Source organism: Tamandua tetradactyla, chromosome 5 (assembly GCF_023851605.1).
Source record: "Tamandua tetradactyla isolate mTamTet1 chromosome 5, mTamTet1.pri, whole genome shotgun sequence".
Classification (NCBI taxonomy): Eukaryota; Metazoa; Chordata; class Mammalia; order Pilosa; family Myrmecophagidae; genus Tamandua; species Tamandua tetradactyla.
The window spans coordinates 102,634,494-102,653,655 of record NC_135331.1 but is presented as its reverse complement, the minus strand read 5'-3'; the positions used below and the strand labels follow the sequence as shown (position 1 = coordinate 102,653,655).

The 19,162-nt window shown below is 35.6% G+C and overlaps 1 protein-coding gene across 7 annotated transcripts in view; it reads left to right on the top strand.

Annotated features, from left to right (window-relative positions):
- Positions 1 to 19,162, top strand: part of SUPT3H (SPT3 homolog, SAGA and STAGA complex component) — a 654,143-nt gene that overhangs the window by 458,774 nt on the left and 176,207 nt on the right. For all 7 annotated transcript variants that reach the window (XM_077161959.1, XM_077161961.1, XM_077161962.1 and 4 more), the window contains one exon: positions 18,069 to 18,155. In XM_077161959.1, the coding sequence (XP_077018074.1) occupies positions 18,069 to 18,155 (87 nt within the window). The remainder of the gene's footprint in view (positions 1 to 18,068; positions 18,156 to 19,162) is intronic.

Below are 19,162 nucleotides of genomic sequence, written 5' to 3'. Positions count from 1 at the left end.
CTTTATATTTCATGTTGAGATGATTCTATGTGAAAATTATTACAGGAGCAATTAGTTCGAGAGCTTCAAAAGAAGCCCACAGAATTTGTTTCCTTTATTTTAAACTATTTAAGTTTAGTTAAGAAAGTGATTCTAGTGATACCCACACATTCTAAAATATGTAGTTAAGGATAAAAATAATCATACAAATATTAACATTTAACTACACAAATTGTTTACTTCCTAAATTTGTTTATGGTAAAATAAGACATTAAGGCTAAACTGTAGTCCAGTAATAGCCTTTAATCCTTGTATACTAAAAGTTATAAAGTTTCTTAAGATGACCGCAAGCTTTTAATTTCTCATTTTAAATAATTATAGATAATATGTATTTAGAGCTCATTACATGCTAGACACAGTGTTAACTGCATGGTATCATCTCAGTCAAACATCAAGTCATAGGCATTTTTAAAATATTTGTGAGAAAATAAGTTAAGTGGTTTGGGGAACTTTTCTTAAAATAATGGTTTTTAAATATTCCTGATTAAACTATTTCTGGAATCATTTTGTATTGTGCAATAGAATAGAGATAATCTGCTGAGTCAGACCTTAAAATGGAAATAATCTAAATGCTATGGAGCATTCTTAGGAGTACACAGTATGGACAGCAGAAACCACACCTTGGCTGAGTTTCATAACAGACCCCTTACTTTCCTTGTGTAAGGAACAGAAGCTGATCTAAGATGCAGCATCAGAAGTTGCAATTCTAAAATTCTGAAGTTTACTCCTTCTCTGTATATTTTTCATCAAAAAAGAGAAAAGTATAGAGTTGTTTTTGCCTAAAGAGGGTGATAATAATAGAGATAAAATTAGGTATCAATTTTCTTCACTTTATAAGATTGTATTCTTTATTCTTTCCATTTGGTAACTTTTCTAATCATTACATTGGTCTGTGTGTGGTCTGGTGTAGTTCAGTACTTTTAATACCCTGATCTAACCATGAAGATTTAGTGCAAGACCTGTATTTATTCCTAAATATTCTAAGGGGCCATGTAATCAGGGTAACAAGTGAAAAATTAGGCGGAGTCCTGCAAAAAAGTAATTCAGCCTTTTATCTGTCAGTTTTTTGTCCTTTGAGGAAAAAAGTATTGACTACAGCTCTTTACATGAATGCCTTTTTTGGAAGTGTGAAGGGAGAGAAAAGGGGAGGGGAAGTACCAAGAAATAAGCAAAAAAAAGGAAGCATGATTAACTGTAAACAAAGAAAGCACACATTTTATAGGCCACCAAGAATTTTTATGCTTCTAAAATTTTAAGAAATGCAAAAGAAGTACATTCTTCAACTTTTTAAATATATCATTTTTCAGTCATTGAGTAACCAAAAGATAGCTATGCATTATGTTACCGATTTAACATAAGTGCCCTTCTTTCCGTTATTTTAATTGTATTTTACTTTAGTTAATTCCCTTTTAGTTTATTACTTCAATTATAACTTTCAAAAACTTTCCAAATACCCCTTTGTTTACTTCAAAACTTGGATGTATTTAGACTTAAAATTTGCTTATGAATAGCTTATATGCAAAATAGATTAAAAGAAAGCATTCAGATGAGTATTGTTTGTTGTTATCCTAATTTAACATCTAAATAAAAATAACTGAAAAATTAGTTCCATATCAAGGATTTTGTCCTCATACAATAAATACATAGTCAGTGTTTATAGAACTTTTTGTGAGCTTTGTAGGCTTGCATTGATTGTGGTCTTGTAATCTTTTAAAAACATATATAAATAAAAATGAATTCTTTGAACCATGAGATACTAATAATTATAGACTTATCATATTTTTTAAGAACTGATTTAACTGTATTTGATTTACTATTCTTAAAAAAAGAAGTTAATAAAACTTTTAAGAAGTTAGGAACATCTTTTATCAATTTATATACTTGTTTGTTTCCGATGTCTAAGACAGTAGAACAGTCATCAACAAAGAATAAGGAAATCATATGGAAAATACTAAGCCACATATATTACATTTATAGTATTCAAAATGTTAATTGTATATAGTTACAAATCAGTTACCTTTCAAACACTCAGCTGTTAGGCTGTGTCTGCATGGCTTGAATGTCAGATGTGATCCAAACCAATTTTTTTGGCACCCACAGCAACAAAAGTTATCAAAAGCAGATAAATATTTTTGTGGATAAATTATTCTATGTCATATCATGACTCAGTACTCCTACCTTGCTCTCTTCTGAATGAAAAACTAATCTTGGCTTGACATTAGACATTTATTATTCAGTGCCAGTTCTATGTGCCTGGACTAATCTCATATATTTATTATAAGGAGTAAATTAAATGGTATAAAGCATAGATGTAGTACATTCAATAAATGCTAGCATAAAAAAGGAGTCAACTTCTAGTTAACTATGGATGGTACATGGACTTATTATAGCCTTCTCAAAATGATAAATGGCATCAAAATAAATAACATCAAAATAATTTTAAATGGTATATACCTACAAAGACAAGGAAAATTAGAAGGAATTGAATAGCAGATGAAGGCAGTCAAAAAATTATGAACGCTTAAAAGCAGACACATGGGTGGTGCGACGGTGGCTCAGTGGCAGAATTCTCGCCTGCCATGCTGGAGTCCCAGGTTCGATTCCTGGTGCCTGCCCATAGGAAAAAAAAAAGTGGACACATGAATGCTAAAGGTTTAGCAGATCTGAGAAAAATGAAATATTGGACCCTGGAGAAGCTTAGGATTGTAGGTACCTCTGAGGAAACATGTCTTGGGGGTGGGAGGCTAAAAACAGGAGGATTGGTAGAAAGTGAAGGAGCAATTTTGTCTTCTATGCCCTATCCAAACCATATAAGGCAGCAAATTACTTCTTTGCCATTCTGGCACAATTTTGAGGGTTTATTCTCTGGAAAGGTTTAATAAAACTTTTTGAATGGATTGTATGGTATGTGAATAAAACTAAAAAAAACAAAAATGGAACTCTGGTTTTAGAGACCACAGGCATAAGAGCAACCAACATTCAATTCTTAAACATTTCAGAAAGAACCTTGAAAACAAATGGAAAGAAATTGTCAAAATAATCTAAGAAATTTTCCCTACAAGTGTCCAACAAAATATATGAAAGACAAAGAAGCCCCTCACCAAGGTACTCCGTAATGAAATTTCAGAATTACAGGTATAAAGAGAAAAATATTTAAGCTTCTGAGAGGGATTAAAAAAATGAACTACATAAAAGTTTGAGAATCAAAATACAACTGACAATCATATATCTAGAAATAAATCTAATGAAGAATGTAAAGGACTTTTATAAAAAGCTTTGCCAAAGGAATTTTTTTTTATTTAACATGGGCTCGCACTAGGAATCGAATCTGGGTCCTCTGGCATGGCAGGCAAGCATTCTTGCCTGCTGAGCCACCGTGGCCCACCCCAAAAGAAATTTTTAAAGACCTAAATAATAGAAGGATTTCCATGTTCATAGGTTGGAAGACTAAATATTGTTAAAATGTCAATTCTACCCATAGTAATGTATACATTTAGTGCAATCCCAATCAAAATTCTAACACCCTTCTTTGCAGACATGGAAAAGTCAATCACCAAATATATAGAGAAGGATATGAGGCCCCAAACAGCCAAAGCCATCTTGAAAAAGGAGACTGATGTTGGAGGACTCACACCCTTTTCCCCCCAGAGAATGCTACATGCACCATGACCTATAGGCACAGTGACATACATCCATTGCAGAGGTTCCCCTCCTTCCACTTTTATTGGCCACAGACTTTCACCCACAGAACCCCATATTCCAGAATCCCCATGCACAGTGAAATCCACCCCCACTCCCAGTCTCCCTTATTCCCTCTGCCCTCCACCACCATCTCCCAGATTGGCCCTGTGCATCTGTACCCCACCCCCCCCACCCCTCCCCATGCTCAAGCATTTCCTGGCCCTCAGTCTCAGGCCTTTCTCCCTCCCTCCGTCCCTCCCTCCTGTATCCATTGGTCTATATGTCTGTCCTTGTGCCAGTACCATGCTGTTTGATTGTTATGGCTTTTATAATAAGTTTTAAGATTCCTTGTGAAATGACTATAATAGTAATAAGATGTACCATTCTTCCTGGAACAAATATCAGTTTAGTGGATGTGATTTTCACATTTAGCATAATCATGGCTCTTTTCCTCAAAAAATGAAAGAGGGAAGAGAGAGAGAAAGAGAGAGGGAGGGAGGGAAGTTGCCATTCCAACTACTAGAATGGCTACTATTTTAAAAATGCAGTCATATGGTAATTCTATACTTAACTTTATGAGGAACTATCTGCTAGAGTAGCTGCACCATTTTACATTCCTCCCAACAATGAATGGATGTTCCTGTTTCTCCACATCCTCTCTAACAGTTCATTTGGAACTTCAGAGAAATGTTTTTGCTGAATTTGTATGGGTCCTGCCCCATTGCAGGAGAAATAAAAAGCAAAGGAATAAGGGTTAAATTAGAATACTTATTCTCCACAAACCCGATTTTATTCCTGGAGCTGTTTTGCTCAGATCTTTATAACAAGCACATGAAGTTATAGATTTTGTAGATTTTTGCAGCTTAGCTTGACTGTTCTGAGTGTTAAACGTCCCTGCCATGAGTGTCATAGAACTACAAGGACCGTATAGCATGTGATCTAGGCTCCTTGACTTAACAAAATTCTCAAATTAGTGCCATTGATGTGAGATAGATAATCATTCTAGGTTCTCTGAGGATGAAGATGTCTTGGATTCCTAGCATTTCATTCCTAGTGAGTTAGGGGGGAAAATAGTCTCACTTCCCTGTAGTTTAAATGCATTTCTCTTTGTCCTTTCTTTATACATACGAGACAGGCCTGGACATATTAAGGATGTACCTTTATTTATATGTCAGATGTCTGGAGATTGTGGTTTTGAAGGCATTTAGGATCCTTGATTTCATTATTTAAACAGACCATTTTCTAACATTTCCAATAATGAAATTATACCCATGTTACATAAAAAAGGAAATATCCAGATATTTCATTATTTTTAAAATATAATCATGACTAGCATTTTGTACTATTAAGCCTTTAGGAATCAACTTTAAAGGCCCTACTTAATATTCTTTCTCAATTGATCTTAATTTTTTAAATCCAAATAACTCCTAAAACTGTAAAGTATGGGCGGGCCACGGTGGCTCAGCAGGTAAGAATGTTAGCCTGCCGTGCCCGAGGACCCAGGTTCTTTTCCCGGTGCCTGCCCATGTAAAAAAAAAAAGGGGGAGATCCAAGATGGCGGCTTAGTAAGGTACATGCGTCTTAGTTCCTCCGACTCCAAATCAACTAATAGGTGAACAGAAACAGTACAGAACAGCTCCCGGGGCTACACCAGGGAATGGACACACAGCGTAACCCAGTCTGGACTGGCTAGTCTGACTGCGAAACTCGGCTGCGGTGAGATCCCCGAGCGGCGCGTGATTTCCCGAGCAGCCGCAACTGCGGCGGTCCGAGCTAATCCCTCCCTCCTTCCCGGGCCAGCTGAGAGTCTCGGAGAGGCAAGCTTCCCAGCCAAGGCGGCCGGCGCCACACTTTTGCGAGCGGCTTCGAGTCTCGGCTTCGAGTCCGCGGCTACGAGCCTCGGATCAGAGGGCTATCCAAAGTCTGGGCTGGCTAGTCTGACTGCGAGACTCGGCTGTGGTGAGACCCCCGAGCGGCGCGCGATTTCCCGAGCAGCCGCAGCTGCAGCGGTCCGAGCTACTCCCTCCCTCCTTCCCGGGCCGGCTGAGAGTATCGGAGAAGCAAGTTTCCCAAGCCGAGGCAAGCAGCGCCCCTCTTTTGCGGGCGGCTTCGAGTCTCGGTTTTGAGTCCGCGGCTACGAATCTCGGATCAGAGGGCTATCCAAAGTCTGGGCTGGCTAGTCTGACTGCGAGACTCGGCTGCGGTGAGACCCCCGAGCGGCGCGATTTCCCGATCAGCGGCAGCTGCGGCGGTCCGAGCTACTCCCTCCCTCCTTCCCGGGCCGGCTGAGAGTCTCGGAGAGGCAAGTTTCCCAAGCCGAGGTGGCCAGCACCCCTCTTTTGCGGGCGATTCGAGTCTCGGCTTCAAGTCCGCAGATACGAGTCTCGGATCGGAGGGCTATCCAAGCCGCGGTGGCCCCCCCCCGCGGAAGGCTTCCTGGTCCGGTGGGGAATCCCTCAGGCCCGCTGCGGCCCGCGACCAGCCACAGGGTCCCCTCAAGCCGCGGCAGCTGACGCCCCCACTACACACGGCCCCTGAACCAACGGAGATAATTGGATCCGAAATCCCCAGGCCGCGGAGATCAGTGACTGGGGGAGACCCATTCCAAACACTTGAGACAAACGTGTGCCACGTGCGCCACCTACTGGGCAAGATAAGAAAAACAGATCCCAGAGATTTCACAGAAAAATCTTACAACCTTGCTGGGTCCGACACCCAGAGAAATCTGAATAAATGCCCAGACACCAGCAGCAGAAGATAACCGTCCACGCTCAAAAGATTGAGAATATGGCCCAGTCAAAGGAACAAACCAATAGCTCAAATGAGATACAAGAGCTGAGACAACTATGCTGAATATATGAACAGAAATGGAAAACCTCTTCAAAAATGAAATCGATAAATTGAGGGAGGACATGAAGAGGACATGAGCTGAACATAAAGAAGAAATAGAAAAACTGAAAAAACAAATCGCAGAACTTATGGAAGTGAAGGATAAAGTAGCAAAGATGGAAAAAACAATGGATACCTACAATGATAGATTTAAAGAGACAGAAGATAGAATTAGTGATTTGGAGGATGGAACATCTGAATCCCAAAAAGAAACAGAAACTATCGAGAAAAGAATGGAAAAATTTGAACAGGGTATCAGGGAACTCAAGGACAATATGAACCGCACAAATATACGTGTTTTGGGTGTTCCAGAAGGAGAAGAGAAGGGAAAAGGAGGAGAAAAACTGATGGAAGAAATTATCACTGAAAATTTCCCAACTCTTATGAAAGACCTAAAATTACAGATCCAAGAAGTGCAGAGCACCCTAAAGAGATGAGACCCAAATAGGTGTTCTCCAAGACACTTACTAGTTAGAATGTCAGAGGTCAAAGAGAAAGAGAGGATCTTGAAAGCAGCAAGAGAAAAACAATCCATCACATACAAAGGAAACCCAATAGGACTATGTGTAGATTTCTCAGCAGAAACCATGGAAGCTAGAAGACAGTGGGATGATATATTTAAAATACTAAAAGAGAAAAACTGCCAACCAAGACTCCTATATCCAGCAAAATTATCCTTCAAAAATGAGGGAGAAATTAAAACATTCTCAGACAAAAAGTCACTGAGAGAATTTGTGACCAAGAGACCAGCTCTGCAAGAAATACTAAAGGGAGCACTAGAGTCAGATACAAAAAGGCAGAAGAGAGAGGTATGGAGAAGAGTGTAGAAAGAAGGAAAATCAGATATGATATATATAATACAAAAGGCAAAATGTTAGAGGAAAATATTATCCAAACAGTTATAACACTAAATGTCAATGGACTGAATTCCCCAATCAAAAGACATAGACTGGCAGAATGGATTAAAAAACAGGATCCTTCTATATGCTGTCTACAGGAAACACACCTTAGACCCAAAGATAAACATAGGTTGAAAGTGAAAGGTTGGGAAAAGACATTTCATGCAAATAACAACCAGAAAAGAGCAGGAGTGGCTATACTAATATCCAACAAATTAGACTTCAAATGTAAAACAGTTAAAAGAGACAAAGAAGGACACTATATACTAATAAAAGGAACAATTAAACAAGAAGACATAACAATCATAATATTTATGCACCAAATCAGAATGCCCCAAAATACGTGAGGAATACACTGCAAACACTGAAAAGGGAAATAGACTCATATACCATAATAGTTGGAGACTTCAATTCACCACTCTCATCAATGGACAGAACATCTAGACAGAGGATCAACAAAGAAATAGAGAATCTGAATATTACTATAAATGAACTAGACTTAATAGACATTTATAGGACATTACATCCCACAACAGCAGGATACACCTTTTTCTCAAGTACTCATGGATCATTCTCAAAGATAGACCATATGCTGGGTCACAAAGCAAGTCTCAACAAATTTAAAAAGATTGAAATCATACACAACACTTTCTCGGACCATAAAGGAATGATGCTGGAAATCAATAATAGGCAGAGTGCCAGAAAATTCACAAATACGTGGAGGCTCAACAACACACTCCTAAACAACGAGTGGGTCAAAGAAGAAATTGCTAGAGAAATTAGCAAATACCTCGAGGCGAATGAAAATGAAAACACAACATATCAAAACTTATGGGACGCAGCAAAGGCAGTGCTAAGAGGGAAATTTATTGCTCTAAATGCCTATATCAGAGAAGAAGAAAAGGCAAAAATTCAGGAATTAACTATCCATTTGGAAGAACTGGAGAAAGAACAGCAAGCTAACCCCAAAGCAAGCAAAAGGAAAGAAATAACAAAGATTAGAGCAGAAATAAATGAAATTGAAAACATGAAAACAATAGAGAAAATCAGTAAGGCCAGAAGTTGGTTCTATGAGAAAATCAATAAGATTGATGGGCCCTTAGCAAGATTGACAAAAAGAAGAAGAGAGAGGATGCAAATAAATAAGATCAGAAATGGAAGAGGAGACATAACTACTGACCTCACAGAAATAAAGGAGGTAATAACAGGATACTATGAACAACTTTACGCTAATAAATACAACAATTTAGAGGAAATGGACGGGTTCCTGGAAAGACATGAACAACCAACTTTGACTCAAGAAGACATAGATGACCTCAACAAACCAATCACAAGTAAAGAAATTGAATCAGTCATTCAAAAGCTTCCTAAAAAGAAAAGTCCAGGACCAGACGGCTTCACATGTGAATTCTATCAGACATTCCAGAAAGAATTAGTACCAACTCTCCTCAAACTCTTCAAAAAAATCGAAGCGGAGGGAAAACTACCTAATTCATTCTATGAAGCCAACATTACCCTCATACCAAAACCAGGCAAAGATATTACAAGAAAAGAAAACTACAGGCCGATCTCTCTAATGAATATAGATGCAAAAATCCTCAATAAAATTCTAGCAGATCATATCCAACAACACATTAAAAGAATTATTCATCATGACCAAGTAGGATTCATCCCAGGTATGCAAGGATGGTTCAACATAAGAAAATCAATTAATGTAATACACCATATCAACAAATCAAAGCAGAAAAAGCACATGATCATCTCAATTGATGCAGAGAAGGCATTTGACAAGATTCAACATCCTTTCCTGTTGAAAACACTTCAAAGGATAGGAATACAAGGGAACTTCCTTAAAATGATAGAGGGAATATATGAAAAACCCACAGCTAATATCATCCTTAATGGGGAAAAATTGAAAACTTTCCCCCTAAGATCAGGAACAAGACAACGATGTCCACTATCACCACTATTATTCAACATTGTGTTGGAGGTTCTAGCCAGAGCAATTAGACAAGAAAAAGAAATACAAGGCATCAAAATTGGAAAGGAAGAAGTAAAACTATCACTGTTTGCAGACGATATGATACTATACGTCGAAAACCCAGAAAAATCCACAACAAAACTACTAGAGCTAATAAATGAGTACAGCAAAGTAGCAGGTTACAAGATCAACATTCAAAAATCTGTAGCATTTCTATACACTAGCAATGAACAAGCGGAGGGGGAAATCAAGAAACGAATCCCATTTACAATTGCAACTAAAAGAATAAAATACCTAGGAATAAATTTAACTAAAGAGACAAAAAACCTATATAAAGAAAACTACAAAAAACTGCTAAAAGAAATCACAGAAGACCTAAACAGATGGAAGGGCATACCGTGTTCATGGATTGGAAGACTAAATATAGTTAAGATGTCAATCCTACCTAAATTGATTTACAGATTCAATGCAATACCAATCAAAATCCCAACAACTTATTTTTCGGAAATAGAAAAACCAATAAGCAAATTTATCTGGAAGGGCAGGGTGCCCCGAATTGCTAAAAACATCTTGAGGAAAAAAAACGAAGCTGGAGGTCTTGCACTGCGTGACTGTAAGGCATATTATGAAGCCACAGTGGTCAAAACAGCATGGTATTGGCATAAAGATAGATATATCAACCAATGGAATCGAATAGAGTGCTCAGATATAGACCCTCTCATCTATGGACATTTGATCTTTGATAAGGCAGTCAAGCCAACTCACCTGGGACAGAACAGTCTCTTCAATAAATGGTGCCTAGAGAACTGGATATCCATATGCAAAAGAATGAAAGAAGACCCATATCTCACACCCTACACAAAAGTTAATTCAAAATGGATCAAAGATCTAAATATTAGGTCTAAGACCATAGAACAGTTAGAGGAAAATGTAGGGAGATATCTTATGAATCTTACAATTGGAGGTGGTTTTATGGACCTTACACCTAAAGCAAGAGCACTGAAGAAGGAAATAAATAAATGGGAACTCCTCAAAATTAAACACTTTTGTGCATCAAAGAACTTCATCAAGAAAGTAGAAAGACAGCCTACACAATGGGAATCAATATTTGGAAACGACATATCAGATAAAGGTCTAATATCCAGAATTTATAATGAGATTGTTCAACTCAACAACAAAAAGATAGCCAACCCAATTACAAAATGGGAAAAAGACTTGAATAGACACCTCTCAGAGGAGGAAATACAAATGGCCAAAAGACACATGAAGAGATGCTCAATGTCCCTGGCCATTAGAGAAATGCAAATCAAAACCACAATGAGATATCATCTCACACCCACCAGAATGGCCATTATCAACAAAACAGAAAATGACAAGTGCTGGAGAGGATGCGGTGAAAGAGGCACACTTATCCACTGTTGGTGGGAATATCAAATGGTGCAACCACTGTGGAATGCAATTTGGCGGTTCCTCAAAAAGCTGAATATAGAATTGCCATACGACCCAGCAATACCATTGCTGGGAATCTACTCAAAGGAATTAAGGGCAAAAACTCAAACGGACATTTGCACACCAATGTTTATAGCAGCGTTATTTACAATTGCAAAGAGATGGAAACAGCCAAAATGTCCATCAACAGACGAGTGGCTAAACAAACTGTGGTATATACATACGATGGACTATTATGCAACTTTAAGGCAGGATAAACTTATGAAGCATGTAATAACATGGATGGACCTAGAGAACATTATGCTGAGTGAGTCTAGCCAAAAACTAAAAGACAAGTACTGTATGGTCCCAATGATGTGAATTGACACTCGAGAATAAACTTGGAATATGTCATTGGTAACAGAGTTCAGCAGGAGTTAGAACTAGGGTAAGATAATGGGTAATTGGAGCTGATGGAATACAGACTGTGCAATAGGACTAGATACAAAAACTCAAAAATGGACAGCACAATAATGCCTAATTGTAAAGTAATCATGTTAAAATACTGAATGAAGCTGCCTCCGAGCTATAGGTTTTTGTTTTGTTTTGTTTTGTTTTGTTCTTATTATTATTACTTTTATTTTTTTCTCTATATTAACATTCTATATCTTATTCGGTTATATTGCTAGTTCTTCTAAACCGATGCAAATGTACTAAGAAACGATGATCATGCATCTATGTGATGATGTTAAGAATTACTGATTGCATATGTAGAATGGTATGATTTCTAAAAAAAAAAAAAAAATGGTCAGCACAATACTGCCTAATTGTAATGTAATTATGTTGGAACGCTGAATGAAGCTGCATCTGAGCTATAGTTTTTTTTGTTTTTTTTTTTTCTTCTCTTATATATTTTTGTACTTTTTAGTTTTATTTTTGTTTTCTCTCTGTGTTATCACTTTATTTCTTTTTCTGTTGTCTTGCTATTTCTTTCTCTAAATCGATGTATATGTACTGAGAAATGACCATACACCTATGTGATGATGTTAAGAATTACTGATTGCATATGTAGAATGGAATGATTTCTAAATGTTGTGTTAGTTATTTTTTTTAATTAATAAAAAAATAAAATTAAAAAAAAAGGAAAAAAACTGTAAAGTATAAACTATAAACTGGGAAATATCCAATTAGAAAACAGAGCTTTATATTGTTCTAGGAAAAAAAAATCCACTGGAAAAGAACAAAGCTAGAACCTTGTCATGCTGCAAACCTTTTGCCTTATAACAGAAATTAATTTGCCATTGTATGGTCCAGTATGTTACAAGGCAGTCTTCATGATGTCAGGAACCTTTTTGTTCACTGCAGTCTCCCCAAAGCATAGTATAGGACTGGATGCATAAAGATGGTCAATAAATGTTTGTTAAATGTTGGCAATCCATTTTCCTATCCCTAATTTTCAGGTACCTCTATATGATATAAATTAATTGAAGCAGACAAAGTCAGTGGTCCTTTCTGGTATAAAAAAATATATATGAAATCAATAGATATAATGGAGCTCTCTGTGCCAGAATTATAAAATGTACTTATTTTGAAAGTTCTCCATAAGCAGTTATTGGAAATTTATGTGTATATCTATAAAATATCAAAAGTTGTTATAAAAAAATAGAATATATAGGTATTTATGAAAAGAGGTTATTAATGTCTAAATGAGTTCCCTCATTCACACACAATTCTTATTGGCTTATAGGCACTGTCTGGAGCTATATTTGAGAATTTTCCATACCAGGGTCTCAAAGTCCACTAACCTATAGCCAGTAATGCTTTCAGTCAAATCCTGTAGGCAACTACAGCAATCTTGATTGGGCCACCTAAGATCTAGGCTTACATGCTAACTTTATTCTCCGTTGCATCAAAAAATAGACAGTACATATGATGGGATTTGAACTAACTCTTGAAATCATTTGCTTTTTATCGTTCCAGCCATAATCTTTAATAATTATGTGGTTGGTTCTTGTTGAATTATTGATGTTTAAAATAACTGAAGATAAATAATTAATTCAGTTTATATATTTTGCTTTAAAATATTCTATTTTGAACTCACATTTTTAACAGCATTTTTTCTATTCTTTGCAGATTATGGTACTACTAGATAATAATACTGTTTGCAACCCAAGGGAAATTGATTATTTCTGCTTTAAGTTGCCTGTTTTTTTTTTTTTGTTTTTTTTTTAAAGAGAGAGGGAGGAAGGGAAGGAAAGACAGAGAGAAGGAAGGAAGGATGGAAGGAAGGAAGGGAGGAAGAAAGGGAAACATCTTTAAACATTTTCTTGTTTTATTGTATTTTTGTTTGTTTGTTTGTTTTTTACATGGGCTGGGGCCGGGAATCGAACCGAGGTCCTCCGGCATGGCAGGCAAGCACTTTGCCCGCTGAGCCACCGCGGCCCCCCCAAGTTGCCTGTTTTTTACATCAAGGATCAGTAAACTATGAATTGCAGACTAAATCTTGCCTGCTAACTGCTTTTCTAAATACAATTTAAATGGAACATAGCCATGCCCATTTGTTTTTGTATTATCTATGGCTTCTTTTGTGCTACAACAATAAAAATGAATATTTGCAACAGAGAACATATGGACTGAAATGTCTAAAATATTAATACCTAGACCTTTACAGAAAAATATTGCTGACCCCTGCTTTAGATCAACACTGTTCAGTAGAGCTTTCTGCAGTGGTGAAAAATTTTTTTTTTAATGTATGCCCTATTCAATACAATAGCCACTATCCAGATGTGGCTATGCTAACACTTAAAATCTGGTTATTATAACTAAGGAATTGACATTTTAATTTAATTTAATTAATTTTAATATTAAATAGCCATCTATAGATAATAGCTGCCATTGGACAGCACAGTTCTAGATGAGGAAAACAAGTGCTAAAGCAGCACACAGATATGATCTCCTTACATTGAGACTTAAGTATCAGCTAGACAGGGGTGGCAGATAAAACTAGGACTAGAAGTTCAACCAGGCAGATCTGAATCAGACAAAGAGTCACATCTCAGTGTAATCAGCACTAGAAAGTATAGGTAGGCATTTACTCCAGATTGGAGTTAAGTATACTATAGCATCAGCTAGGAAGTATCAGACAGATCATCTAAGTATAGACTGGCAGGTCTGGAGTTGCAGAGGTCGTGGACATCATGAATTTGCAGCCATGTACAAAGCTAAATAATAATGTGAGTCCTAGCCCTTCCACAGAAACCTGTCTGTTTCTTTTATTTTATAAGCTGCCCATTTGAATTCAGAGGTCCTGGACCTAGACGTATTATTTGAAAGGATATTGGAAAGCCAGGGGTGTTACGACACTGGTTAATGCAGATAAAGAAGGAACTTGTTGACAACTGCAGTTAAAATATTATAAATTGAACATTTAAGTTCCATAGCTAAGTCAGGTGATAAACACTGTTATGTGGAGATAATCATAGAAAAATTTTCCTTAAGGAAATGATTTTTTTTTTTTTGTGGCATGGGCAGGCTCTGGGAATTGAACCCGAGTCTCTGGCATGGCAGGCAAGAATTCTGCCACTGAGCCACCATTGCACCGCCCAAGAAAATGATTTTGAAGCCTATATTTTAAAGTAGAAAGTGCTGCAAACCATGAGGAATCAAGAATTCTCATTTTTTAGAGTAATATACAAAGGTTTTAAAGATAAAACCTAAATTATTAGAGCTTTTGCAGAAAAAAGCAAAAATGTAGTAAGAAAGGTATAGGGAAAAATAAGTTAGCTGGACTTTGAAGAACAGATTCAAGTTCAATAATAGGGAACTATTATAGATCTTGGAATAAGAATTGTGGAAATTATATTTGAGTTACATCATTTGAGCAGTTAAATATAGGAAGGATCACAATTTGCAAACATTGAAATTTAGTAACCAATAAGCAAAAACCTTGGATTAGAATGAATATTATAGAAGTAGAAAGCAAATTCAAGGCCCTGAGTGTGTTAAAACAAGCAAAAAAAATCCATAGATGTTGGTAAAAATATAATAGAGCAAAGAAAGAAAAGTAGGTTTGCGTGTTAGTGTCATTAATAGCAATGAGAAATCAGGTAGAGAATCGTTTGTGGAATCAAAGATGAGGCAATTGAGATGATATGTAATGTTTAAGGTGTATATTTTAATGTTCAGTCTCAAAATATCATAAAATGCTTAAAATGCAAAAGCAGGATGAATTTTAATATGTTAAGAAAATTTTTCACTTGTAAGCATTTGATGCAAGTATAATATATTTAGTTTGTGTTGAATAATAGAAATAATATTAATAACCTGAAGCTATAACTGAGTTGCTGTTGTGGTAGAATAATAACAGTGACTTTCAGCAAAATGTTTTACCAAGTTACAAAAAAAACTACAAATTGTTGTTACCATACCTTTAACATATAGTTAGGAAAATTAACTTTCTATATCCATGAAACTATTGATGAGACTTAAAGTATTCCTTCATCATTTCTTGTATTTTTTACAATACAATTAAATGTATACTACTTTCTTTGTAATATAAAGTGTACCACTATTTCATGTTATTTTAATCACTGCAAGGAATATTTAACTTATTTTAATGAATAATGAATTAGAACTTCCATTTATTTTCAGAGAGTTAAGAAATTAAAGAATTTCTTAGAATACAGTACCAACTTTTTTTGAACACTAAAGGTCTTAGAAATATTTTGTGATATTTGTTTCCTGATTCTAGTATTGTTTTTACATGAAATCTACTAATACTGAGCTCATACCCTTGTGGAACTAGACTGCCAAACTGCTAATCTGTTTTTTAAACTTGTGTGGTTAAAGAGGAGTTCCTTCATTCTTTCTGGTAGAAGTAGGCAAAAATTAGAAGTAAGCTAATGAGTAATGCATACCCTAGTATGAATTACTTTAATTAGCTATTAAGATTGCTTTCATTTTAGAGATCATTTTGGAGCATTGGCTACATCAGAACTGGACAGGCCATAGTGAGGTAACAATGATACTTTAAATCCCAGAGAACTCACTGCATGGAAGTCCAAGGCATACTAGGCAGTGCTAACATTGCTAGTGAGGGTACTAGTTTAGGTGAGATAAATTAGAAAATCAGGTGAATGAAAAATCAAAGGTAAAGTTTTCCTGCTAAATATGATGATATAACCATGACATAAATTCCAGATCTTTATAATATTTTTGTAGTGATTCTGAAAAAAAATTATTAAAATGTCTAATTCTTCTATGTCTTTATATTCCATTTTCTTTCATTTCCTGGTTAATGTGTTTATAAACTGTCATTGTGGAGAGTGTTATAGATACAGATTATTTATATTTACTGTGAATAAAACATTGATTAATTGGCAAAACTCTTTAGGGATTCATGTTTATCCTGATCCTATCTTTTTTTTTCATCAATCAGTTTTTTCTTTGTTAGAGAAATTGGAGATTTACAGAACAGTCATGCGTAAAATACAGCATCAATTTTTTTAATGGAGAAAATGTATTCGCAGCTTTTCTAATCCTGTCTTAAGATGAGTAAAATTATCTGTATTTGTAGCGTGCATTACACTTTTCAAATCACCACCATTTTTCATTTAAGCAAATAAAAGTTACTTGACAATGCTGCCTCCGAGTTATGTCTCTATATGTGTCCACAAAAATTGATGTGTAGTCTATATTATTTTCCACCCTGATTTCATGTATTTTAGACTGTGATTGAAATTTATTTTATTTGAAAAATCATCAATACCATAATTTTCTGACACTATTCCAGTTTTTGGAAAATATGTTCATGCCTGCTGAACATTTTAAATTCCTTTCTGAATAGATACATCATCTTGTAACCATCCCCAACCCCCACTCACCCCAAGATTTCTTTTAAATGGTTCACAGTTAAATTTAAATTTCTATATTTAGATAGAATTATGTTTATATGCCAACCGTGGGTATCCAGGAAATTCATTGGGAAGGCTGACACATAGGGAGTTTATAGTCTATTCTGTAGTCTGTATATTTAGAGAAGGTTTGAAGCTTAGCAAAATAGCTTAAACATTCAAGAATTTCTTTAGCACAAATATACTATTTGATTTCATATAATTGTTAAGATAACAATGTGTCACTTTTAAAGATTAGTTCTCAGGAATGTGTCTTAGATTTAATCCTCTCAAAGAAGGATGCATTCAGGAACAGCTTTTATATGTAAATATTTTTACAGTATTTCAGGTTGGATAGAGTTGGTTTGTTGCAATCAGCCTAGTTTGATCAAATTTGGAAGAAGTTAGGGATACATTTTTGTGTATTTTCTCTAGCATCTTTATGTTTTTCAGATGGATGTATTTTATGTTCCTTCCAACTAATCAGAATAAGAAACTGATTTTGCCTGTGCCAAAAAATAGAACTATCATTTTTCACATTCTTTTATTTTCCGAGTCATTTTCAAGTAAGATTGTGTTTCTAGGACTTCTGAATTCCTGAAAACTCTTGACTTTGTAGATATAAGAGCCCAGTTGAACATTTCAAGGGGAATCTAACTTTTCATGCAGTATGTTTTGTGTTGTACATTCCAGATACAGTTAAGTTTTTGTGTGCATGTGATTAGTGTGGAAAGAAATTAATGCAGTCCAGTATTATGATTTATGGACTGAATCCTTTACCAACTGAAGACTTGCCAAAACTGAAAGTATTTTTTTCCTTTGGATATTAGAAACAGCTACTGTTTTTGTTGATCTTTTAAAGTTCTGAATGGGCTTATTTCAAATCATACCAGCATGGGAGCGCAGATTAATAATATACTTATTCAACCAGTGATACTGAGTGAAACCATTGCTCACATGGGTTTGAAGGATAAAATTTCATAAAATTATTTTCAGTTGCATTTATTCATTTCTGGAAGCATTGCATGATTTTTATTTTGCATGAAAGAAATCAAGGATTTCTGTTTATTGTATCAGTTACAGGTGGGCTCATAATTTAATTGCATTTTTTATATCCTAAAACATAAAACATTTTGCTTTTAAAAGTAGTAATGAGATTGCTGGATTATTCCCAACGGTTTTTCATTCTTAGTATCTTTATGTCTCTTGAGACATCATAACTGTAGAGTATTTAACTTTTTAAATTTCCTTTTTTGTTAGTTACAACAGGCTGCTGAAGTTTCTCAGTTACGTGGAGCAAGAGTAATCTCTGCTGAAGATCTTCTGTTTTTGATTCGTAAAGATAAGGTAATATAAAACAATTTCCTTGCATTAAAATGCCATACTTTGTGTTTAATTGCACTTATATAAGAAAACTGTGTATCTTTGGTATATAGCTTTTAAATCTGAATCATAGCTATTAAATGGTGCTGTAGTCATCATCTTTTGCACAATGAAATGTTTTTACTGTAAGAGAACTGATATTTATTTTTATATGGAAATGGGCACATATAAAAACTGTAATAACTAATCCTCGCTGTTTAGGATAACTAATCCTCAGTGTTTTCTAAAGAAAGAGAGCCAACACGAGGTATATCTATGGATAGATTAGCTATAGACTAGATACGGATATGGATGATGTAGATATAAAGAGATTTATTATAAGGAATTAGCTCACATGACTATGTCAGAGTGGCAACTCTGAATTCCATAGGCATGCCACAAGCTGGAAACTTTAGTAAAGGCCTGTGTTGAAGACCTTGGTCCAATGCCACAGGGCAAGCTGGCTCCCTGGCAATTCCAGCAAAAGCCAATGCTGAAATTCTTCTGACCTCCGAATTCCTCAGTTCTGGCTCTCCACATGGCTAAGGGCATTTCTTTCTGTTGATTGTAGATGCTATCAGCTGATCATAGATATAAATTCCATCTATGAAATACTCTCACAGAAATAAACACACTAGTACTTGACTAGACAACAGGACACTGTAAACTAGCCAAGATGGCGTATAAATTAGCCATCACACTCATTTATCCTTAGATGTCTATTTAGCCATCTAACTACATAATTTTCTTTGCTGTGTAATGTTCACTAAATATTGACTGTGTGGTGTGTTCTGATAGATGGTATGTAACTGAGTAGTCTATTTATTTTCCTGTAATTTTATGCGCTAATATTTCAGCATTACAGGCTTCCATAGAACAATTTTTATGTTGAAATACAAAATATATTCTATAATATCAGCTTATGGGTAAAAGCACATCCATTAATAGGAATATCCTTCTAACATAAATATGTGCCACCATTTCTATTTATT